This window comes from Arvicola amphibius, chromosome 14 (assembly GCF_903992535.2).
Source record: "Arvicola amphibius chromosome 14, mArvAmp1.2, whole genome shotgun sequence".
NCBI lineage: Eukaryota > Metazoa > Chordata > Mammalia > Rodentia > Cricetidae > Arvicola > Arvicola amphibius.
In genome coordinates, this window is record NC_052060.1 from 38,488,553 (window position 1) to 38,513,881 (window position 25,329).

General features: G+C 43.4%; 1 protein-coding gene across 1 annotated transcript; it reads right to left on the reverse strand.

Moving 5' to 3' along the window:
- Nucleotides 1–8,883: 8,883 nt before the first annotated feature.
- On the reverse strand, nt 8,884–24,932 carry Ostc (oligosaccharyltransferase complex non-catalytic subunit). The gene is made up of 4 exons (XM_038311398.2): nt 24,725–24,932; nt 20,988–21,081; nt 17,242–17,439; nt 8,884–9,432 (listed from the first exon to the last, which is right to left on the reverse strand). The coding sequence occupies exons 1-4, from the start codon at nt 24,861–24,863 to the stop codon at nt 9,414–9,416; spliced, it is 450 nt and encodes a 149-aa protein (XP_038167326.1). The 5' UTR covers nt 24,864–24,932; the 3' UTR covers nt 8,884–9,413.
- Nucleotides 24,933–25,329: the final 397 nt, after the last annotated feature.

Below are 25,329 nucleotides of genomic sequence, written 5' to 3' on the forward strand. Positions count from 1 at the left end.
TGGGATTTTATCCTGTGGATTTTATCTGAAGGATATTAACCAGAGGTGCAAAACCTTAACCAATAAAATGAAAGATCATTGGTGATTCAAGCTCAAATGCTGGGAATTAGGAGATCCTATCAATGTCTAAGGGCCTGAGGGATGCTCCACCTTTCTGGAAATCACCTTCCAAGCCAGTCTTCTGGCTGCCTATCCTAGGAGTGTGGGAACCTTGGCTTGAGAGATTTTTCTCTCACAGTTCAAGCAGACCTACCCTGTCTATGCTCTGGTCCCCTGTGGACCATCTGCCATAGACGTAAACACATCCCCTGAGCTCACACCCAAACCTGCCTGGGAGCTGGGTGTTCCCAAGCATCTCAGCAGAATCTTGGCCTATCATCTAAGATAGCAATGACTTAGTTCAGGATTCTCATTATTTAATAAAAAGCTTCTCAGTTTAAGTCCATGGGTTGAAGACATGAACCACCTTCAAAGGCATATTGTTTTAGTTGTGCCTCAACTTATTGAAGACAGCATAGGTGCTTTGTTATGCAATGGAACCCATGTATGTAAATGCCATCTTCTATACTCAACCAAGCATGCTTTCAGAGGAAAACTGTATGAAAACATTTTCTTAATTTCAATGAAATAAAGGCCATTGTTAAACCTAAGTTGTACCAAGCATGCTTTCAGAGGAAAACTGTATGAAAACATTTTCTTAATTTCAATGAAATAAAGGCCATTGTTAAACCTAAGTTGTACTGAGAAGATCGACAGGCACATACTATGTTAATTTTATAGCTGTCAACACTAGCTATTCTACCTTAAATGCCCAAGCTTTAAGACGTAGGAGATATAGCACCGTGTTATACACTAAGCATTGGGTGTGTTTTTAGAAGCAAAGAGGGGTAAGACCAAAATGATAAAAGACAGAAAGCAGCACAGTGGGTAAATATGGAGATATAGCTAGAAGTGAGCTATGAGAAAGCTTGTAGAACTTTAAATAAAAAACAGATTCAGACACTGATCTTTCCATTCTGGTGGACTTTTTAAAAATCAGTACCAAAGCTGGCATGGTAGTACATGCCTTTAATCTCAGCACTTGGGAGGCAGAGCCAAGTGGATCTCTACATCTGAGGCCAATCTGGTCTGCACAGCAGGTTCCAGGCCAGACAGGGCAACATAAAAAGGTCCAACCTCAAAATAATAATAATAATAATAATAATAATAATAATAATAATAATAATAGTCAGTATTGAAGTGAGGTCAAGTGAAGGCCACCACCATTGTGGTTAGAGCAAAGACTCTGGGTTCAGACTGTAGCTGTAGTAGAGACAGTATCACAAAGCCTGTCTGAGCCTCATTTCCTCAACGGGCTAGTCTTAGGTCAACTTGACACGGGTTAAAGTCTTCTGAGAGAATTCCTCCACATGATTGGGCTGTAGCCAAGCCCATATGGCATTTCCTTAATTAGTGATTAATGTGGGAGGACCCAGCCAATTATGAAGTGGTTCTCAACCTGTGGATTATGACCCCCTTGGGGAGTTGAATGACCCTTTTCACAAGGGCCACTGAAGACCATCAGAAAACACAGATATTTGTATTATGATTCATAATAGCAAAATTACAGATATGAAGTAGCCACAAAAATAATTTTCTGGGTGGGGAGGTCACCACAACATGAGAAACTGTATTAAAGGGCCACAGCATTAGGAAGGTTGAGAACCATAGCCATTATGAGTGGTGCCATCTATGGGCTGGTGGTCGAGCAAAGTGGTGGTGGCACACGCCTTTAATCCCAGCACTCAGGAGGCAGAAACAAAAGGATCTCTGAGTTTGAGGTCAGCCTGGTCTACAGAGAGAGTTCCAGGACATCCAGGACTACACAGAGAAACCCTATCTTGAAAAACAAAAAAGAAAGAGAAAAGAAAACAAGCTAAGCAAACCCAAGGATCAAGCCTGTAAGCAGCATCCTTCCATGGCCTCTGCATCTGATCCTGCTACAGTCTGAACCCAGAGTCTTTGCTCTAACCACAATGGTGGTGGCCTTCACTTGACCTTACTTCAATACTGACTATTATTATTATTATTATTATTATTATTATTTTGAGGTTGGACCTTTTTATGTTGCCCTGTCTGGCCTGGAACCTGCTGTGCAGACCAGACTGGCCTCAGATGTAGAGATCCTGCCCTGTTTGAGTTCCTGTCCTGACTTCCTTTGATGATAAACTGTGATGTGGAAGCCTAGACCAAATAAACCCTTTCCTCCCCGAGTTTCTTTGATCATGGTGTTTCATCACAGCAATAGTAACCCTAAAACAGAAGTTAAAACTTTCCAGTAGGGCTGGTGAGATGGCTCAGTGGTTAAGAGCACTGACTGCTCCTCCAGAGGACCCGGGTTCAATTCTCAGCACCCACATGGCAGCTTGCAGCTGTCTGTAGCTCCAATTCAAGAGAATCTGACATCATTATACCAATGCGCATGAAATAAAGTTAAATAAAGTTAAAAAAAAAAAAAAACTTTCCAGCCATGAAGCCTTTAAAAAGGAAGAATTCTGCATTTAATGTGTTAGGTTCCGCCATGCAAAGAAAGACTGGCGGCTTTGCTCTTGATTCACCCAGGCTTCCGAAGGACTGCTTAACCCGCTCCCAGGAAAACGTCCAGCATGAATTTGAAACAGCACGAGGGAAACACTCGGCCTTCTTAAGGAAATTCGCTTCTTAAAGTTTTGCTTTAGCTACACCAGGTATGTGACATTTCCGCAGAGGAGGACCGGGCAGTGGGGGAAGAAAGAAAAGGCACGCCTGTCTGTAAGGATACTCAGTCTTTGCCGTCTACTCCAAATACTGCCCAGGTGCAGTGCTCAGCTAGACGTGAAGCCCTCAGGGGCTAGACACGATGGATATGTTAAAACAACCGGCACAGGTTCCTTTCAACCTCTGGACACCCAGTGAAGAGACAGACATCATGGGAAACACGATGCGTCCAAGTTTAGAAACAAGCGCTGGGCGTTATTCCTGCCCTAGCTTTGGGGGAACCTTCAGCGTCTGACTTGGTTTTCATTTGATAAAACACCGTGAAGTGGGGCTGGAAGCTTCAATGGAGCTCTCGGGGCATTTATTGGAAATCCTAGGCAGAAATATAGCCCCACACCTTACAATTGATCGTGGCTACCTATGAAGAATAATCAATACTGGAGAGCCACCAGGAATATTGAGAAAAGCAGAGAAAATGAAGTTTGAGGGTCCTTAAATCTGCATTTGGAAGCATTATATAAGGTACCTGTGGAATGGGTTAATGGTGTTCATATTTAAGATAACATCTGTAAGTATTATAAGTTTACATGTGATTTTAAAATGTGTTGGATTTCCTTGGCTCCTGTGTCCCATTTATGATCATAATAGTTATAAGACGTATTTCCCAGTTCCAAAATTCTACAGATTAGAAGAATGAGTTTCATCTCCTAGGAGATCCTGGAATGCATGGGCCACTGAATCAGACTGACAATTAACCCTGGGCTGTATCTCTATCACTGTCTGTTTCATTCGCCATGGAGACATTTCTCCTGTGCGGTGAAATGTGTCAAGGAAGTCCTTCCCACACATAGAATCAATCATTGACGTGAGCCCGAGAACATACTTACATAAATATGAACCCGCTGAAAGATCATGTCTAGGTCAAAGTCTAATGTGCACAGTAAGCAATCAGTAACCGCCTCCCCTAACCTATTCAGATATCAAGAGCCCCCATAGGACTCAAATTCTATTCGGATGTCAAGAGCGCCATCTGCTGGTCCAATGGGACTGAGCCGCAACATCTGAAAAACAGATGCATCAGGAGAGTAGGAAAGATTAAAGATTAAAGACCGACTGAGCTAACACACTGATTTTACACTTGCGCAAACTTCTTACAACCCCCAAAAATGTAGAAAGCCAATTCATCAGCAAACAGAAACCAGAAAATGCTATACCTGGTTAAAAAAAATGAAGAATAAATAAGTACAAAGATTGGCAGGGTCACTTCTGTCATCTACAGATCAAAAGTGACAAACCAGTATCGCATCACAGCCCTAAAAAGTCTGAAAAATATTGACTGTAACACAGATAATGAAACTGGCATTTTGTAAGATGAAAGTATCCACCTATTGAAGATTCCAGCTTAAAAATTGCTAGCTATTGTCAGGAGGCAGAAGCAGGTGGATCTCTGTGAGTTAGAGGCCAGCCTGGCCTACAAAGAGAGTTCCAGGACAGCCCAGGACTGTTACACAAAGAAACCCTATCTCGAAAAACCAAAAAAAAATTAATAATAATAAATAATAATATTAGTTATCTCCTTAAAGCAAAGGACAAGGAGTGACAGGAAGGATCCAAGGGTGTTTTCAGTATGGCTAATGTTTGTGCCTCTGGTTTAACACGCTCGTTCCTTACAGGGAATCATAATACTTCACCACACAGAGAGGAGAGAACCTACCGAAAGCATCAAGCCAGGCAACAGTAGGCATCTTGCAGCTGGAAAGGAAGGAGTGATGACTGTGACCACCTGTGGTACTGTGCAGCAGTGGGGGCTCTCTCACTGAAGCAGGGTGGGGAGAAGAATCTAGACAACATACAGCAAAGTTCTTCATACGCTGAAAGAGACTAAGAAACCAGGACCCGTGAACCATCATGAGTTGGACACAGAAATGGTGGCGCGCCAACAGTTACAACAAACTAAACAACGAAGTCTTTGAAAAATAGTGTGAATTCATTGGCCTGAAGACTGTTCTGGACCTTGGCCTCTACAATCAGGAATTGGGCAACTTCTTTTTGTTGTTTGTTTGTTTGTTTTCAAGACAGGGTTTCACTAAGTAGCTCTGGCTGCCCTAGAACTCGTTATGTAGACCAGACTGGCCTTGAACTCTCAGAGATTCACCTGCTTCGGCCTCCCAAGTGCTGGGGTTAAAGGTGTGCGCCTCTGTGCACAGAGAGAAACCCCTTCCTTAACCTCATCTCTTTTTTCAAATTCCACCAAATTCATCTAGAAGAAAGTTACCCTTTGTGCTTTCTGCCAGAACTCTTCTACTGGACCAGCGAGTTCTGAGCTGTTTCCCACATTAACAAAGGTAGAAAGAGTTAGCAAAACAAAGGTCCATACTTCCAGCCTCCAGGGTCATTTTCCTCGCCATCCTCAGCCCTTGAGTTCCCACAAGGTCTTTCCAGGTCCCTAACGGTCTTCTGGGAGTCTTTCCCATTTGTTTTTCATCTCTAGTTCAAGATCCTGCCACTTTCCAACCACCTCTTAGTCCCAAAGCCAAAGCAATGGTTCCACCTGTCATCTCTCACTGCAGAAAAGCCACCCCTAAACCTAACTCCAAGTTCTGCAAGCCAGTTGGGCTCCACTCGGCAATCCTCCCTTGAGTATTCTCACGCAGCCACAGTCAGAGGACAGCTGTGTGCGGGCATTGGGACCAGCAGCTGAGGGCCGGTCAGTTCCAAGTTTGGCTGGTGTCGACAGGAGCAGCTTCATCTGGCTTCTCCTGCGGTTTGGGATTCTTATGATCTCGAAGCTGCGTTTTCAGAGGGCACATCCGGAGAAGTGGCTTTCTAAGAGGCAGGAAGCAGAAGCTGCCAGGTCTGCTAAACTACCCAGGACTGACAATGGCGACACTTCTCCCATCTTCTCATCAAATCAGTCACTGGGCAAGCACACTTCACTAGCTAGGGGAATCAGGATGGTTGCTTTGTATAAACCATGTGGGTATGAGCTATTGTTACAGTGATGTTTAGAAACAATAATCATCCCGGTTAAAATAAAACAGTGGATTACAGCTTCTCCAGCGCACTTACGGGGTCATACCCTGAGTGTTGTTTAGACTGGTGCTCACCCTCTGCTCGGAGCAGACAATGTCCTGAGGTGGACCGGTGGCCAAACCATAGCTTGCTGGCATGTGCGAAGGTTCTTCCTTGACAGGGGCTCCAAAGACAAACTCTGTGAAGAGGGGCTATCATCCGTTATACCAGGCAGCCCTTGGCTTTAAGTCAAGTGGTGTCACACTGCTTAGAGACTCTTCCCACTCTGCATAAATCTCTAAAACGTTGTTAGGTGGGCATAAGAATAAGAGCAGGGCTGGAGAGATGGCTCAGCGGTTAAGAGCATTGCCTGCTCTTCCAAAGGTCCTGAGTTCAATTCCCAGCAACCACATGGTGGCTCACAACCATCTGTAATGAGGTCTGGTGCCCTCTTCTGGTCTTCAGACAGAATATTGTATACATATACATAATAAGTAAATAAATAAATATTTGGGGGATAGAGAGATGGCTCCGAGGTTAAGAGCACTGACTGCTCTTCCAGAGGTCCTGAGTTCAATTCCCAGCAACCACATGGTGGCTCACAAGCACCTATAATGAGATCTGGTGCCCTCTTCTGGCATGCAAGAATAAGAGCTGACATTCTACCGTTGATCATATTTATCGCGCATGCCTGTGAGTGCACATTTCCACCGTGCCCACCTCCACAGGAGAATGCACAAACATATTAAATAAAAGGATAGCAACAAGGAGGAGCCTGGCTCCAGGGAAGCGCAGAACCAGTATTAAAAGAGCGTCTAACACAACCAGGAAGTGTGCACCACTTTCCTTAATTCTTAGAGCACCCTATGACGCTCTTCAGTTCCCTAAGCAAATGAGGCTTGGAGAATCTAAGTGTTTTGCTGAAGGTGGCACGCTGGTCATTGGAAGAGCTGAAATACAGGCCCACTGACTAATAACTCACAGTACTGAAATGCAGAGCCCAAGTATAAAAGCCAGGTAAGTCGCTTTTGCCAAGTGTTTTAACACTCCGAACTTCAGGGAAGATACTATGGAGCGCTAAAGAGCAGACTTTGCTCCAGAAGCAAGGCATCTCAACCTGGGCAAGCTCTAGACTGAAGTTCTGCCCGGGCAGGGTTTCCTCTTCACCTCCTATCGTCCATTACCTGGCACGTGCTTTTCTGACTCAATAAATGTATAAGTCTTCTATGTCCAGGCTGATCGCACTAGAAAGACTGCAGCATGTAGCAGAAACAACCACGGTGCTGCCTAGAGCTTGTCTTTAAAAAAGCGTACGTTTTTTAAAAATTACCCGGAAAGGGTTGGTTTTGAAATATACCAACAGTGTAGCACCACCTAGTGGCAAATAGTAGGAACTCGTATTACTCCATCAGTAGGTGAAAGGGGTCCTGGTATTGCTGTCACTTTGTCCACCTCACTTAAAGTTTTAAGAGATGGTCCAAGACTCATGCAAACAGAAACTACATCTACTCCGAGTCAGGTCTGAACTCTGATCGGTACCAATGGGTCATTTTCCCTTCTCAGTTTAAAAGCACGGGCACCCTTGCCTCTGCGCACCTCACTGGTCCACATGGCTAATTTTGCTGTTGCACCTGCGTACTTGACAGCTCATAAACACTATGATCTACTGATGACTGAATGCCAGCTCTGGAGGGCGGAGCCTTTGTCCATCTTACTCATCCTGTGCTCAAAGTTTTCTGAATAAATGAATGCATCTTTACGAACAGCCAGTGACCACCCTTGGAACTGGAAGGCATGGGAGACTCGACTGAGGGAGAAACCTTAGTGTAAACTTAGAGATTTTATTAGAATGGATTGAGCTATGAGAGAAGTAAAGGCCATGCCCTGTTGGAGAACTGGAAGACCTGGTCAGAAAAACTATACATCCATTTCCAGGAGGTACTGAAAACCAGTGTGTGACGGGAACTGTCATTGCGCAGCCGTGACGAGAGCATGCTTGCGCATCTGTGGGAACGTAGAACAGTTCCCTCGGGAGCACCCTGATGCTCCTATCGATGGGCACAGTAAAGGAATAGCCAGAAAGACCCTTCAGAGGTAAGGTTACACCCAGAGGCATCTGCAGGAATCCAGAGAAAGACTGGACACGCAGGGCTGGGGAAGTGGGAACATGGAAGGAAAGAGTGCAGACAAGGAATAGAGAATAGAACAGAGCAAGAGAGAAAACTGAGAGAAAGGCAGACTGACAGGAGGGCGGTGTACAGGGGACAGGAGATCAGGAAATGTGTAACAAGTCCTTGTGAACTGGGGACTCGGAGAGCCTGGAGGCTGGTATGGGCTTTGATATCCAGCCTCAGGTTTCTATTAATGGATCCAAATGTTTTTCTGCAAGAGGTCAGGGAAACGACTCTTTTTGGCAGATGGAAACAGGCTTCACAGCTTCCTGAGGAAGAATGGCTTTTATCTAACTGCCAGAAATCCTCCTATAGTCCAGGCTGACTGCCCATGTCAAAGGGATAAGGGTACCCTTTGGAACTGATAGCTAACAATATAGTTAGAGATTTGGGGCATGACTAAAGAACAGCACAAGATGAGACTTAAGGACTTAAAGACCAAAAAGTTAATTCAATTAAGCTGGTTCTGGTGGCACACATTTGATCTCAGCACTCAGGAAGAAGAGGCAGACTGATATACATAAAAAATTTCAGGCCAAGCCCGGCGGCGGTGGCGCACGCCTTTAATCCCAGCACTCGGGAGGCAGAGGCAGGCGGATCTCTGTGAGTTCGAGGCCAGCCTGGTCTACAAGAGCTAGTTCCAGGACAGGCTCCAAAGCTACAGAGAAACCCTGTCTCGAAAAACCAAAAAAAAAAAAAAAAAAAAAATTTCAGGCCAGACAGAGCTACATAGTGAAATCCTGTATCAAAAACAAAACAACAAAAACCACACACTAGGGCTGGAGAGATGGCACAATGGTAAGAGCAAGGTCCTGAGTTCCATTCCCAGCAACCACATGGTGGCTCACAACCATCTGTAATGAGGTCTGGTGCCCTCTTCTGGCCTGCAGGCATACACACAGACAGAATATTGTATACGTAATAAAAATAATAATAATTTTAAAAAACCACACACTATAAAATGTTAATTAGAAAAATCATTTATTTATGCTCCTTTCGTACATCATATTGTCCAGGAAAGTCTCCCGTATGTGTCTGAAGTGGCAAAGTACCACACACACCGTTTAAAGGCAAAGCACCGCTGGAGGAACTGACCAGTCGTCCAATCTCACGATATACTTCTCGATTTGTATTAATTTCTGAAAATCGGAAATACCATGCCCAAAAAATGATAGGGGGATTGTAAAAAATAATCACTTTATTCAATACCAAAGTTTTAGAAACGGAGTCTATTTTCTTTAGGAAATAAAAAACTAAGAAGAAAATGCCACTTAACATAGTTGGTACATCAGAATAGGTCATCAGAAAAATACTGTAATGAACTTGTCTGATACCATCAATTCCAGTCCTAGCTGTCATATGCTTGCTAGGGTGTCTGTCACTCAGCGCTGTTCAGCTCTCACTCCTCTCCACACTGCACAAGGGGTGGCTCAGCCTTCAAAGTTTCACTAACAGGAGCCAATCCAGGATTCACTGGTTTCTTCTCAAAAGGCACTAGCCCATCAGGTAGCCCCTGCAGAAATAAATCATAAACACAGAAAGTGACTAGAAAGCAATAATTCAAAAAAGCCCACCTCCTTCCTACAAATCAAATGACAATCCCAAATCTCACTGCTGCTACTCACCATCGCCCTTGGTTCACACTAATAAATAGGCAAACTTCCCGTTACTCTTCCCTCTCAAAGTTTAACATCACAAAGCAATACACAAAATAACACAAAATTTGTTTGGAATATTAGTTTAAGATGTGTTACATTCGTTTATGATGTGGGATATTTGTTTAATAATGCAAAGATATGTTGTATTCTTTTTTTTTTTTTTTTTTTTTGGTTTTTCGAGACAGGGTTTCTCTGCAGCTTTTTAAGAGCCTGGCCTGGAACTAGCTCTTGTAGACCAGGCTGGCCTCGAACTCACAGACATCCGCCTGCCTCTGCCTCCCGAGTGCTGGGATTAAAGGCGTGCGCCACCACCGCCCAGCATGTTGTATTCTTTTATGTTGCATTTGTTTAACTCTGTGAATCTGTGCTACTTTGCCTAAAACACCTGACTGGTCTAATAAAGAGCTAAACAGCCAATAGCTAGGCAGGAGAGAGAAATATGTGGGGCTGCCAGGCAGAGAAAATAAATAGGAGGAGAAATCTAGCCTCGAGGGAACAGCGAGCAAGGAGCAAGAAAAGGAGGAGAGGTGGACACCAGGGACCAGACACCCAGGCACACAGGCAGCCATGGAGGAAGAAGGAAAGAAAGGCAAAAGCCTACAGGCTTTAAAAGGCAGATGAGACAACTTAAGTTAAGGAAAGCTGGCTAGAAACAAGCCAAGCTAAGGTAGGGCATTTATAGGGAAGAATTAGTTTCCATGTATTTAATTTGGGAGCTGGGAGGCAGGCCCCCATAGAGGTTAAAAAAAAAAAACTAATTAGATACTAAAAGATAGGAAAATGAAAAAACTACATAAAAGCTAAAGCTAACTATCAGAATCAATCTTTGGACTCTCAAAATTACAACAAAAAACAAACCTTTTTATGGAAACTGGCTTGAATTGCAAAGCCCCTCATCATTACTAAAGAAGGCACTGGAAGAGTTGGGATACCATGCCTGGAGCTGAGCCTCTGAGCCCCCACTGCAGAGGTGTCTTGCCCCTGTGGGAAGTCTCCAGAAAGCAGTCACAGACTGTGATATATATATCACACACACACACACACACACACACACACACACACACACTACCCACACCACCAACTGACTGAATACACCCTGCACTCACTGAGGCCTCCAGAGCCTACCCCTATGAGACACGCTCCTACCACTCACTGGGTAAGCCTGGCTAACCCTCACTCAGTCCCCTCAACTATAAAGTGGAGTTACTGCAGGAGACCTGAGGATTCTCTCGGAAAGCGTTTATGATGCACAGGGTATTCCTGGTAAGAGGCTGCTAGCATCAAGCATGTTGAGTTATTTTTGCCTGTAAAGTAGGCATTAGATCTCACGAAGGCTTACTACAGTGCACACAACCAACACCTAAGGGTTTGATGACTCTAGATCAATGTGCAGTCAATGCAACCTAGGCAAGCCTCACTCTTCCCTCCTTCAGGATCTGCCCGGCCAATCTACTGAGAGCCCTCCCCACACATGCTCAGACTGAATAACATAAAAAGAGCCCCGAGTTTGTATCCACACTGATTCATTACCATAGAGCCTGATGCTTTCAAACAGAAACAAGAAAGTAACTTTCACAGCACAGAAAAGCTCGGGATGGTTTTCAGAAGGGTTGCATGAGGACCTGACACAGGAAGGCACTCAGCACCCACTTCCACTTGCGGGGCTCTTCATAGAGACCGGCTCCTGTCCTCTGCCGTGTGATGTGAATATGCACTTCAAAGCCCCACCTGGTGATAGTTAAATATTGTGCTACTCCTTCCTGAAGGCAGCGTGTGGCCTAGGCTTGTGTGCTATAAACCTTAAGAAACACTAGGGCGTGGGGCGCTGGACTGGAGAAATGGCCTGGCAGTGAGAGCACTAACTGCTCTTCTAGAGAACCTATTCCCGCACCTAGATGGTGGCTCACAACCACCATGGAACTCCAGTTTCAGGGTATCCAACACCTTCCTTTGTCCTCACAGGCACCAGACACACACGTGGTACACACATGCATGTAGGCTAAATATCCATACACATAAAATAATAACTTTTTTAAAAAATGGGGAACATTAAGAAATATAAAATACTCTAAAAATAGCATGTTAGAAAAACATATAAGCCACTATTATGTATGTTTTGGTAGAGAATCTAAATAAATAACTTAGAATGCATTTACTACATGGCCACTCCTAGAATTATCTGATCTTTCTTACAGACCAAATAATTGTGTAATCCTTAGTTTTTATATCCAGGCAAATAAGAATTCTACAGATAAATACAATCAAAGTAAAAACAACAGATGGGGGCAACAAGATGGTCCAACAGGTAAGAGAGCTTGCTGCCTAGTATGATGACCTTAGTTCAACCCCAGGGACCAACGGGGTAGAAGGGGAGAACCAATTCCACAAACTATCCTTGGACCTATACATGTACCATGGCACAGGCCCCTATGTATACACACATACACACACAAATAAATTTATTTTTTTAAAAATACAGAAGCATCTTTTTTCTCTTCAGGGAGCCATTATTTCAACAGTCACTAAGTCCCGTGTGTGTGTGTGTGTGTGTGTTAAGGAAGGCACTAGGCTATGTTAGCACTAACAGGAGTTTTCAAAAGTATGACATGATTATATTTCTTTGCAATAGTCCTACAAGGGTTTTGAATTTGGGATGTAGCTCAGTAGAGAGCATCTGCCTAGACATATGAATGAGGCTTTGGGTCAACAATAAATGGTTTCTCATTTTACATTTTAAAAAGTACTTAACTTAGCCATGCGGTCACACACACCTTCAATTCCAGCAGCACTCGGGAGGCAGAGGCAGGCGGATCTCTGTGAGTTCGAGGCCAGCCTGGTCTACAGAGCAAGTTCCAGGACTGGCTCCATAGCCACTGAGAAACCCTGTCTTGGAAAACAAAAACAAAAACAAACACACACACACAAGTATTTGTGTATCATGTGTGTGTGCGTGTATGCCATGGCACACATGTGGAGGTCAGAGGAAACGAAAAGGGGTGAACTATTTCCTCTATTTCCTTCTACCTACTGAGTTTCAGGGATGGAGCTCAGCTCATCACTCAGCAAGGGAGTCTTTACCTGCTAAGCGGTCCTGCCAGTCCTACTCTCATTCTATAGCTAAGAGCGGGAGGCTGTATGGGGCTGCTAATCGGCCCAAATCACCTCACCAGAAAGAACAGAAGCAGAAGCAGCACTAAGCAGCACCTCCGTGTCTATCCCACTGTCTTCTCCAGAGTACTGGCAACAGTCCCACTTCCCTTTGAAAGGCAGTAATGGTTTTTTTTTTAATCTCTTTTTGACACAGGTCAAACTCCAACTTGAAATAGAACTCTTAGGTTGTTCCCAATAACAAAGCACATCAAACACTTTCCCCCTTAGTCCGACAGTCCCTAGAGTACATTACTAACTGTACTGAGTAGATCTGGGATCTGAAACAAGTTCTGAGACCCGGTAAGCGACAAGCCCACAAAAGGATGCGAATCCCCCAGCCGCTTCCTCCGCTGCACTGCCATCACAACAATGCAAATGCCCTGTGTCATCAGTGTCTCCTCTCATCTGTGAAAGCTGAGCACTGGACTCAAGACTCTACCTGCTGAAATGCCCTGCATGCCAGACTTCTTACAGCATTAGGTTGTGGGACATAGCTCCACTTGTGGAAGCAAATGACATGGACCCTAAATACCCAAAAGGCTGGCTACAGACCCACACTTTCTTTAGGCCAGGATCGACCTAAATGGCAGTCCAAATGGTGTGGGTGCGGAAGGGGTGGAGAGTATGACTGACCAGTACAGAGGGCAGCTGGCGACTCCTAATAACTCCTCAGCATCGACGTCTGCATGTGTATGTCCATGTGTGTGTCAGCACAGGTGTCTGCGTGTGTGTCAGCACAGGTGTCTGCGTGTGTGTGCCAGCATCAACGTCTGCATGTGTGTGTCAGCACAAGTGTCTGCATGTGTGTCAGCATCAATGTCTACGTGTCTGTGTCAGCACAGGTGTCTGCGTGTGTATTGCACTGGACTCTGTAAATATGTGCAATTTACTCTGTCTCTGTTAAAATAAAACTTTTAAGCCAGGCGGTAGTGGCGCACGCCTTTAATCCCAGGTCTCAGAAGGCAGAGGCAGGCGGATCTCTGTGAGTTCGAGGCCAGCCTGGTCTACAAGAGCTAGTTCCAGGACAGGCTCCAAAGCTGCAGAGAAGAAAAAGAAAAAAAGGAAAATGACTGAAAGTAAAATAGGAGCACACTAGTGACAAAGAGAAGTGACGTTCACAAAGAAGCCATGAAGGAAAAGCAAAAAAGCAGAACTACATATAAATACAAATAGAAAACCATCCCAAGGCACAAAGGCAAAATTATAGCCCATGCTCACAACGTCCTGCTAGTAACAGATACAAAGTGGACGCGGTAGCCGATGCCAGCACTCCAGGTAGCTCAGGAGCCTGAGGCACGAGGATTACTCAGGCTCATGAGCTTATAAACAACTTGGCTAACACACTGAGATTATAGCTCAGAAATGAAAAAAAATATGTATTTGCTGAGTGTAAATATTTAAGGTAACAATAAATTTTAAGCACTTTAGAAAGGATTTTGAGATTTTTGTTGTTGTTTTTTGAAACAGTCCCAGGTAGCCCTGGTAGTCCTCAAACCTCTATAATTGAGGTTGGCCTTGAATTTCTGCTGGTCCACCTCTACCTCTCAAGTACTAGAATGGTGTGCACCAACACAACAAGGTTAGAAAAAAAATGTCTCGATACTATGGGAAACAGCAGTCTCTCCCATAAATAGCAGACTCTACCAGGCTATGGCCAATTATTTCTAACAGAGGCAGAAAAAAGAACAAAAACAAGCTGAACTGCCCAGCGTTCCCACAAGGTGGCGGTGGTCAGAATGTTCCCTTTGACTGGAGTCAGACAGAAGCCTGCAGAGACTACTGCAAGCCGCACAGATACTCGGCTGGCAAAGACTCTTGTGAGAGGCAGGGCATGGGAATATGGCTCCAGGATAAGCATGTTCCAGGCAGAGGACAGATTAAGCCTCAGGACAAATGAACTTGTAAAATTCAAACACTAAAAATTAGAATGGCTGATACATGATGCTGTGAGAGTTTGATGACAAATGTCTCCTACAGTCGTGGGCATTTGGACACTTTGGTCCTAAACAAACAACAGTATTCAGACCTGTGGCCCTGCTGGAAGGAGCGCATCACTGAGGACCAGTGTCATTTGCAGCTGCTCTCTGATCTGAGCTCAGCTCTCTGCTCTGGCCATCATGCTCCACCATCAGGGACTCTTAACCCTCTGGAGCCATAAACTACTTTGGTCACAGTGTTTTATCACAGCAATAGAACTGGAACTAATACAGATGCCTAATATAGTTCATTAAAAAATAAGTTAAATTACTGAATAGATCATTGTGTTTGGCTTGCCAGAGGTAAAAGCGAAATATACGAAAAATTCTATCAACTTCAAATTAAACTTGAACTACTTGTTTCTTTAGCAAACTTTTCTAAACTTCAAATTAACAACCTCGATTGGAATTATATTTCTACAAAACCAATTTACCTTTCTTCCAAAAACATTTAAAATTTTCTGAGTTACAGTCTTTACGGCTTCCAGTTTAGTTGTCTATGGGCTTCGGGAGTGTGTGAACGAGCGGGCCTCTGATTCTTGGGCCTTCACTTGGGCTCTTTTCCTTCTGTTGGTCAGTCCTGTACAACTTCAATGTGTACAGCTTTTGTTTTATCTTATTTTAGTTTTAATATTATTTCTCAGAAGCCTGCTCTTTTCTAATGAGAGACAGAAAGGGAGGGGATCTGGATAGGAGGGAGGGGACACTGTTTCAGGACACATGTGAGAAAAGAATACTTTCAAGAAAAGGGAAAAAAATCTTTAAATGAAACTACATTTAAAAATGCAATCCTTTCTCCTATCTTAAGGGACAATATTTCTTTCCTGTCTAAGGCTTAATGGTTTCGGTTGGTTTGTCTGTTTTAATGCAGGCTGAAATCTGTACCCAAAACACCTGGGTCCAGAAGTGTTTGGTATTTTTTCTTTTGTTTAGTGTGTGTATGGCATATGTGTATGTACCTATGTGTGTGCGCACATGTACACATGGGTATAAAACTCAGAAAGGCTAGTCAGCATAAGCTCCAGATGTCAGCCTGTCTGCCTCCCTAGCATCACAAGCACAGACGTGTGTCTTCGTCCCAGCTCGTCACATGGCGATTCAGAAGATGAACGCAGGTCTTATGTAGAAGGGTCTTCTATCTATCTGTTGCTTTCATTGGTTAATTAATAAAAAATAACTGCTTGGCCTAATAGGTCAGAGCACAGGTAGGCAGAGTAAACAGAACAGAATGCTGGGAAGAAGGGAAGTAAGTTAGACGCCATGATTCTTCGGCCCAAGACTGATGTAGGCTAGAATCTTTCCCGGTAAACCACCACCTCGTGGTACTACACAGATTATTAGAAATGGGTTAATCAAGATGTGAGAGTTAGCCAATAAGAGGCTGGAACTAATGGGCCAAGCACTGTTTAAATGAATATAATTTGTGTGTTGTTATCTCGGGGCATAATCCTCTCACTTCCGGAGCAAGCACTTTCCTTGTGGAGCCACCTCCCCAACTGAGACTTCAGACTGTTTAATGTTTGTATATATAAAGAGATATCTTAGGGAGGGAATCTAAATCTAAACATAAAATTCATCTATAGGAACTGGTGTAGCTCAGCAGCAGAGGACCTGTCTGACATGGCTAGTTTATGTCAAGCCAAAGTGAGTTATCTGAAAGGAAGGCACCTCCATACAATCAGTGTAGGCAAGCCAATGGGGCATTTTCTTAATAGAGATCCATGGGGGAGGGCCCAGACCATTGTGGGTGGAGCCATGCTTGGGCTGGTGGTCCTGGGTTCTATAAAAAAGCAAGCTGAGCAAGCCATGAGAGATAAGCCAGTAATCAGTTCCTGCCTCCAGGTCCTGCCTGGTTTGAGTTTCTGCCTTGGTTTCCCTCAGTGAACTGTAATATGCAAGTGAAACAAACCCTCTCCTCCCCAAGTTGCTGTGGTCATCACAGCACAGTAACCGTAAGACACTGCCTAACATGAACAATGCCCCTGGATTTGATCTCGAGCACTGCAAAACTTTAAGCCCAAACCAAACCGGTTGATCATTTATGTCTTAAGTATCTTGTCCATGTATCCAAAGGGTTAACTTCATACAAATTCTGTGCATGAAATAAAGCATTTTCCACCATCCTATCATGCTGGCTGTCAACAATTTTAGCTTTTCAGGTTAGGAATAAGCAACTTATACCAATAATGAAAGAGCAGCAGCCACCCGTAGCTTGAAAATCCGTACTGTCACTAATCCTACTGGAATCTGACATAGTAACCAAAAGGCACATCACAGAAAAACTAGCTACCACCAGTCAGTGCAGCTAAGGCAACAGAACTAGACTTTCTCATGAATGTGCATGGGGATAGCCAAGAAGACCTACTGATCTCAGTTTGTTACAACCATAGTTACAACTTGAGAAAAATCAGTGTTCTGGACACTTTTCACCTTTAAATGAGTGTTAAATTAAATCTATGAATTTATACTATCTAATTAATTATTATACCAATTCATAACAAAAGTTAAATCGCTTATTATACAAACTATTTTACTTACGGCAATTTCATTCTCATGAATACTCTAGCCATGAAGAAACTCAGCAGGACACAAACAAAGCCAATGAAGAGAAGAAGAAACCTATTGAGTTTTGGAATATTTGGTGCATTGGAACGGTCCAAGATTATGAAACCTAAACCTCCCATTGTAAACAGGAAGCTAGATGCAAGTCCTTCCATAATATACTGCCCGTTCACTCTGCAAAAGAAAACCACAGCACAGCAAACGAGTGTTACTAGAAAATTAATGTTTTTCCCTTTAGGTTGAAATTCCTGTTTCTACTTGATGCTAAAACAGTTTTGTTAACATTTTATTCTACCCTTACAATTATTTATTATGCCTCTGGCTATTCATCTGCTCATTCATTCAACAGGTTATTTATTGATAGGTTTATCCCATCAAGTATCATTCTAGGTTCTAGGAATACAACAATGAACAAAATAGATAAAATCCTGTCTTGGCTGGGAATATAGCTCAGTGGCAGAACTTGCTAGCACAGGCACACTTAAGGCTTAACCGAGGCATCACAAAACCAAACAAAAAAATTAAAAATCAAAAAAAATAAAACTTGGTCATCTACTGGCTTAAAGAGTTTTTAAAATATTAACTATCAGGGGCTGGAGAAATAGTTCGGCGGTTAAGAGCGCTGGCTGTTATTCCAGAGGTCCTGAGTTCAATTTCCAACAACCACATAGTTACTCACAGCCATCTATAATGGAATCTGATGCCCCCTTCTGGCATGCAGGTGTATATGCAGATAGAGCATTGAATATATAAAATAAGTAAGATACAGGGCTTTTTTTAAAAAAAAAATCAGGGGCTGGAGAGATGGCTCAGAGGTTAAGAGCATTGCCTGCTCTTCCAAAGGTCCTGAGTTCGATTCCCAGCAACCACATGGTGGCTCACAACCATCTCTAATGGGGTCTGGTGCCCTCTTCTGGCATGCAGGCATACACACAGACAGAATATTGTATACATAATAAATAAACAAATAAACAAACAAATAAATAAATATTAAAAAAAAATCAGCTAGCCGGGTGGTGGTGGCACACACCTTTAATCCCAGCACTCGGGAGGCAGAGGCAGGAGGATCTCTGTGAGTTCGAGACCAGCCTGGTCTACAAGAGCTAGTTCCAGGACAGGCTCTAAAGCTGGAGAGAAACCCTGTCTCGGAAAAAAAAAAAAAAAAATCATGGGGCTGGAGAGATGGCTCAGAGGTTAAGAGCATTGCCTGCTCTTCCAAAGGTCCTGAGTTCGATTCCCAGCAACCACATGGTGGCTCACAACCATCTCTAATGGGGTCTGGTGCCCTCTTCTGGCATGCAGGCATACACACAGACAGAATATTGTATACATAATAAATAAATAAATATTTTAAAAAAAAAAGAAAAGAAAAGAAAAAAAATCAACTAACAAAACTGTCTAGAAAATCAATACACATTTAGTTATTTTAAAAGCTGAACACCTTATACATAATGAACTTTAACTTTTCAAAGTTATGCTATTTAAACTTGTATCACACTTTGGTTTTCAAGACAGGGTCTCACTATGTAGCTCTGGCTGTCTAGGAACTCATTATATAGACCAGGCTGGCCTTGAACACAAGAGGTATCTCTCTCTGCCCCCCAAGTTCTGGGATTAAGGGTACACACAACTTCCTGACAATCTCACCTTTAATTCCAGCCCTAGGAGGCAGGGGCTGGTGGGTCTCTATGAATTCAAGACCAGCCAGGACTGAACAGTGAGACCCTGCCTACAAGCAAATAATATTCTATCAACTGCAAAGAAATTTTGAATTTGTTGTGTTTCTCGAAGTCATAATAATTAACAAATCTCTCATTTTAAGGTCTTTTTAAGACATACAATTCTTGTTTTTGTTTCTTCAAGACAGTTTCTCTGTAGTTTTGGAGCCTGTCCTAAACTAGCTCTTATAGACCAGGTTGGCCTTGAATACAGAGATGCACCTGTCTCTGCCTCCCAAGTGCTGGGACTAAAGGCGTGCACCTCTACCACCCAGCTAAGGCATACATTCTAAACTAATGCTATGACCCCAACAACATCTCTAGCAATCTGTAAACCCTTATATGTCAATTTGTGTATATGCTTATATCTGATTTTTCTTTTCTTTAAACATTTTACTGTTCCGTGTATGTGTGTGTGTGTGTGTGTGTGTGTGTGTGTGTGTGTGTGTGTATGTATGTATGTGTTTAGGGGTGCACGTGCCATAGCATGCGTGAGGAGGTCAGAAGACAACTTGAAGTCAGTTCTCCTCTTCCACTACATGGGTGCTGGGGACTGAACTCACGTCTAAGATTGGCATCAAGTGCCGGGCGGTGGTGGCGCACGCCTTTAATCCCAGCACTCGGGAGGCAGAGGCAGACGGATCTCTGTGAGTTCGAGGCCAGCCTGGTCTACAAGAGCTAGTTCCAGGACAGGCTCTAAAAAAGCTGCAGAGAAACCCTGTCTCGAAAAACCAAAAAAAAAAAAAAAAAAAAAAAAAAAAAAAAATTGGCATCAAGTGCCTTTACCTGCTAAGCCACCTCAATAGCTCACATCTGACTTTTCAGGAATATGGTTATGTTGAATTCTTAGAGAAAGTAATTTTCTGCCAAAGAGATGGTTATTAATAGGTATTATAGAAAACATATATGATATTTTTCATTAACTAATTGATTTCACTGAAAAGATAATACTGTCTTTTAAAAAAGAAAGAAAACACAATTTGGCACCAGATTCAGCTAGAATGCTGTTTCACTGATGAAATGGAATCCACAAGGTCTCAAAATAATATTTCTTATTTAACGGTAACATTCAGGGTCTATAAATGTCTTTTCTAAAATGTCCACATAACTCCCATAAACAGCCATTCCTTGCCTATATGTGAGGCCCCAGATTTGGTGTCCAGTGCCTAAATAAGCAAATGCAGTGGTACAATCAATTAGTGTGTGGTGTTTATATGGTAATTATAAATGGATTTGCTAATTCCAACAAAATCTTACCAAAAAACGACTGTGGTTTGCTGACCCTAGAACAGTCTGTCATTTTGATTCTAAACTGTCCTTTAGGATGGTGATATACCAATCAATAACATACACTTGACTTTTTTTTTAAAGGTTTATTTATGAGAGCTCTGTCTGCATGTTGTATACCTTTACTGCAGAACAGGACATCAGATCCCTCTGAGACACCATGTGGTTGCTGGGAATCGAACTCAGAACCTCTGGAAGAACAGCCAATGCTTTTAACTGCTGAGCCATTTTGCCATCCCTACATGTAACTACCTAATAGATGAATAATACAGTTCTATTTTGTTACATTCTTGCTTAGTTTTGTCATAAGAACTCCACATTTTGAAACAGGCATTCGTTCCCGTCTTTGGAGCCTGTCCTGGAACTCACTCTATGGACCAGGCTGACCTCGAACTCACAGAAAGCCTCTTGTCTCTGCCTCCTGAATGCTGGGATTAAAGGCATGCACCACCACTCCTCAGCAAAACAGGTGTTTCTAAATGCAGATAAGTCCCACAGCATTTTCATTGTACTTCATTTTTATTTACTTTTGTTTCTTGAGAGCCAGAGTCTCACTACTAACTTAAGCTCACTCTGCAGTCCAGGCTGCCAAACCAGAGAACCTCTGCTGGAGTTACAAGCACGTGCCACCATGCTCATTTTTCTCGCACTGAATAATTAAGCATGCCCCAGCAACCTTCTTTCCCATCATCAAGCTGTTCATCAGCTATCTTTTACCTGTAAGCCAAGAAAGCTACTGGTCTCTGATGTCCATGTTCATCAGTCATTGAGCCAACACTTGGAGGTTCAACAATAACATCATAGATTATTCCTAAAAAGAAGACAACAGTTTGAAAAACAAAGATTGCAGGTTTCATTGCCTCTAATTACACTTAAATAGGGCTTATTATTTTTACATAAATAAGGCTGCTTTGATTATATTATTATAATCAAATCAGATCCACCTCACCTTCTAATCTTTGGATAAACCATTTTAGAACATCTAAACAATATTATCTCTCAAAGAGGTGCCAGTTTCATGAAGGGAACTTAGGAACCCCTGCTAATACTCTGGAATGACTGCACAGGAAGGGACATTTAATACTAAGGATCTACTTTAGCACACAAAATACGGCCACATATCCATGAATTTATTTCTGTAAACTGAGGGAGGCCTAAGGAAATCTTCTAGCTCTTTCTCTTCGGCTAGCTGAGAGGAGTTCTCACTCTGTAGTAGAAGCTGCCATTGAACTCACTGTGTAACCCAGGCTGCCTCAGTCTCCTGAGTGCTGGGTCATAGACTTCTCAGCCAGTGATCATTACTGTCAATCCCAGCACCTCACAATTTAATCATGACCACTAATGTCCAGTAACATTCTCAACTTCCACTGTGGGTATACACTCTGTCTTACGAAGCCTCAACTCCAGCTTTTCTTATGAAATAGCAGGCCTGTCTCCCTGCTGACAGAAGCATCAACAATTCTCTTACCTTCTCCCTGGCAAACCTATAAAGCCTGGCACCTACACTCACTGCCCCTTTCACTCAGCTACATGAGGAGTCCCTCCCTCACAGCACCCCTGCTCACCTTCTCAGGAAGGTCATTCATTTCTCTGGATAGCTCTTCTCAGCCCTCTTACCAAGCTTTCTTTCCCTACATCAATCCTTCTTCATTCCTTTAGTCTCCTAACATTCTCTTTCTGCCTTTCTTAAATACACAGTCCTGGGAAGAACTAAGCAAACTAGCCCTCTATCTAGCCCAGCTCTGCCACCCCCGACAGTGCTGAGTTTGCCCATGACCTCTGGGTTGTGGCCTCCTGGTCCCACAACTGTTCGGTCACCATCTTTCCAGAAACACCTGGTCCATTTTATAACATCACTTGCTAAAAGGCAAACAAAACAAAACTGGACAGATAAAAGACTAATTAAAACCACTGCTACCCAACCCAGCATTATAACCTAAGCTACAGCTCTTAAATTGTGGACTATAACACAGGACAGACACAATAGTGGGGATTGAAACAGACAAAATGCCATTAGTGGAAGGTTTGTGGACATGTGAGCTCAAAGATGAGCTCTAAATTGCACATGTGCGTACAACCCTGGTTCTGAACACAGCACAGGCACTTTACACGAAGCACGTTCCACACTATGCAATGACAGAAAGCACAGCCTGAAACAACCGAGCTTGGTCTCCAGACTGCTGTGCCCTGTGGATTACAGTTGTTTTTACTATATATTATTATAAACACAAAGTTTGCTCTCCTAAAGCATGATGCTAAGTATCAGATTAGTATTGTCGGACTGTATTGTGTATTGGTCTTTAATATTGCTGTTTAAGTTTCTTTAAAAATTGTTAAATGAGCTTTAGCTTCAGATTAGGGCAGAATTCCCAACAATTTCTGAGATGGTCTTAAACACGTTTTCCATTTCACACTACATGTTCCCAGCACTGGCAACTATAAACCCAAAATACTAAACTCTGAAGGACACTGGAGATGCTCTAGATCCTCCAGGATCAAATACTCAACTAAGGTTTGGTTCTCTATGTGAAAATAAGTAAGTACACCCATCTCATTAGTATATGAGTTTGCTTTCAGTTTTAAGAAGCAGTGCAACTGTCTGTCTACCAAACTATTTGTGTAAAGTAAGTTTTTATGTTACTATCAGTAAAAGTTTGGCATGTGTGTCTATTTTAAACACCTATTTCACACAACCAGGGTTGTGCAAAAGTTTCTCACAAATGGATCACAAAGGAGGGAAAGTTTAGGAAGCCCTGATGTAAGTAAACAGAAACCACCTCACTGGTCTCCTGGTCCCACACTTTGTCCATGCTTTCTGTTCTTTCCTAGTAAACCCTTTCCAACATTCAAACTCAGGCTTATCGGCCATTTCTTCAGCAAACACACCGGAATGGAAATGGCGCTTCCAACTCTTCTCTTCAGTGACACTCCATGTAGGAGGAAGCAACTGTGTGGCACCTAACATGTCTCTACTACATCCCTGGGAGGGAAGGGTAATTACCCCAGCGATGAGCTAACAGAAACTCAGTTAACACCTGCCATTCTCAGCAACACTGTTTCTGTATAGAGGTATACTCAGTTTTCAGAAGACTGTCTTTTCCAGGGGTCAAACAGTAAATGTACAAGATGTAGTCTTGACCACTACCAGTGTCCTTTCTGCACTGACCCAGTGGTTAGAGCAAAGAATCCCCTAACCCTATTTATATAACAAAAATGAGAGTCAATGGAAAGCTGAGGAAAAACAAAAAAACACTCCAAGGAAATAGGATTAGGAAACAGACTGGCAAGAATGAAAACTATTTTTTTAAAGCCAAATGCATTTTGTTTCATTTATTCAGTATTCACTGTTTAATGTGCTGAGCAAAACTTAATGCTAATGACACACCAGATGTCTTTTTAAAAAAAATAAATTGTTCAAGGGCTGGAGAGATGGCTCGGCGGTTTAAGAGCACTGGCTGCTCTTTCAGAGGACCCAAGTTAAATTCCCAGCGCCCACATAGCAGCTCACAACTGTCTCTACCTCCAGTTCCCGGGGATGTGACCCCTTCCACACCAGTGCATAAAATAAAGTTAAATAAATTATAAAAATACTTGTTTAAAGTGGCATTTAGCATTTCTGTTAACGTAAGCTAGGCAGGGCTTACAGGTGAAGGCTGTCTCCTACCTCTTCAAAGACAAGTAGGTATGAAATGGCAATCATACTGTCACCGCCACCCCCAAAAAGTTGAACTACTCTTGCTAACTTAAGATCTTTCTAATTTTCTAAGTACACTATTCCCTAAACTCCAAAAGCACACTCTTGAGTAAATCCTGGAACTGGCGATCCAAAGGCTACCAGAAGACAGCAGACTGCCAACTCAGCAGGAGGCAAGGCCACACCCCTTTGCATTTTCCACTTCAGAGGAAACTGGGTGACAGAAAACCGAAAAGCGGTGCTTTCCTTGAGCCCCCAACTTCTGCCCTCTGAAACGTACTATCTTTTTGCAAGCCTCAATTGCAATCTCATGCATTTCTCAAAAACTGTGGCTTCGATAACATTGCTTTCTCGTTCTCGTGACTGGAAACAAAGCAACCCCCAGACCTTGGGGTTTGGCCGTCAGATCACTTCCAAGGTCCCAGGGACCACAAAGAGAGAAGTTTCAAAGTCCCACACCCTTTTGACCGACCACGGAAACAGTGGAATCGATTATGATGTTCCCAAGAGCCCGACGTAGTTAAGTAATAAAAAGAACAAGCTGGGCTTGACAATATATTCAACTCGGCTCTCGGGATGGGAGCCTCGAGGGAGAGGGCAGGCAAAGAGAAAAAGAGCACTTCTCTCCGGGGCAGGACGTGCAGAGAGCTCCGCTCTGCCTGCAGGCCGACGTGGGCTCGGCATTGCCTTCCCGGCCGGAGCCGGGCTCGGCCGCCACGCGCCTCCGCAGCGCCCACCCGACCCATCACGGCCGAGTTACCTCCGGTGATGAGGAAGTAAGACACCACCACCAGGGCGTACACCGTCATGGCCGACGGCATGTGCACCCAGGGCGGCTTCTTCAGCTTCAGGTTGGGGCATTCGAGCACTAAAAATGGGACTCTGTACAGAGTCTCCATGTCGGCGGCAGCACAGCCAGCCCTCCGGCCTCCAGGCTCCCGTGCTGCCCGGAAACACGCCCCGCCTTCCCCAGCTCTCGCGCGTGCGTCAGTTGAGGACCGCAGGTCCGCAAAGGTCAGAAGTAGACATACCATCCACTCAAGAAAAAAAATTACAATGGACTACTAAGGTATATATAGGATATAATAAAATTTATAATCTTATTAATCTGAATTAGGGTGTCAGACTCCGTTTTCTTGCTGAAAAACACAGCTTAGATATTATGCATCTTCCAGGACATCCAAGGCGTCTTACGTGGCCGAGCTAGAGACGAGGAGTCGCATCCCACTGCCACGCCCACTTGCTTACGACACACTTGGAGCTGATTGGCTGCTGGAAGCTCTAGGGTCCCAGAGCTGCAGGGTGAATGGGAAAGTTTAGGAACCTGATTCTTTCTAAGACTGGGGGTTCCCCTTAGGGCTTGAA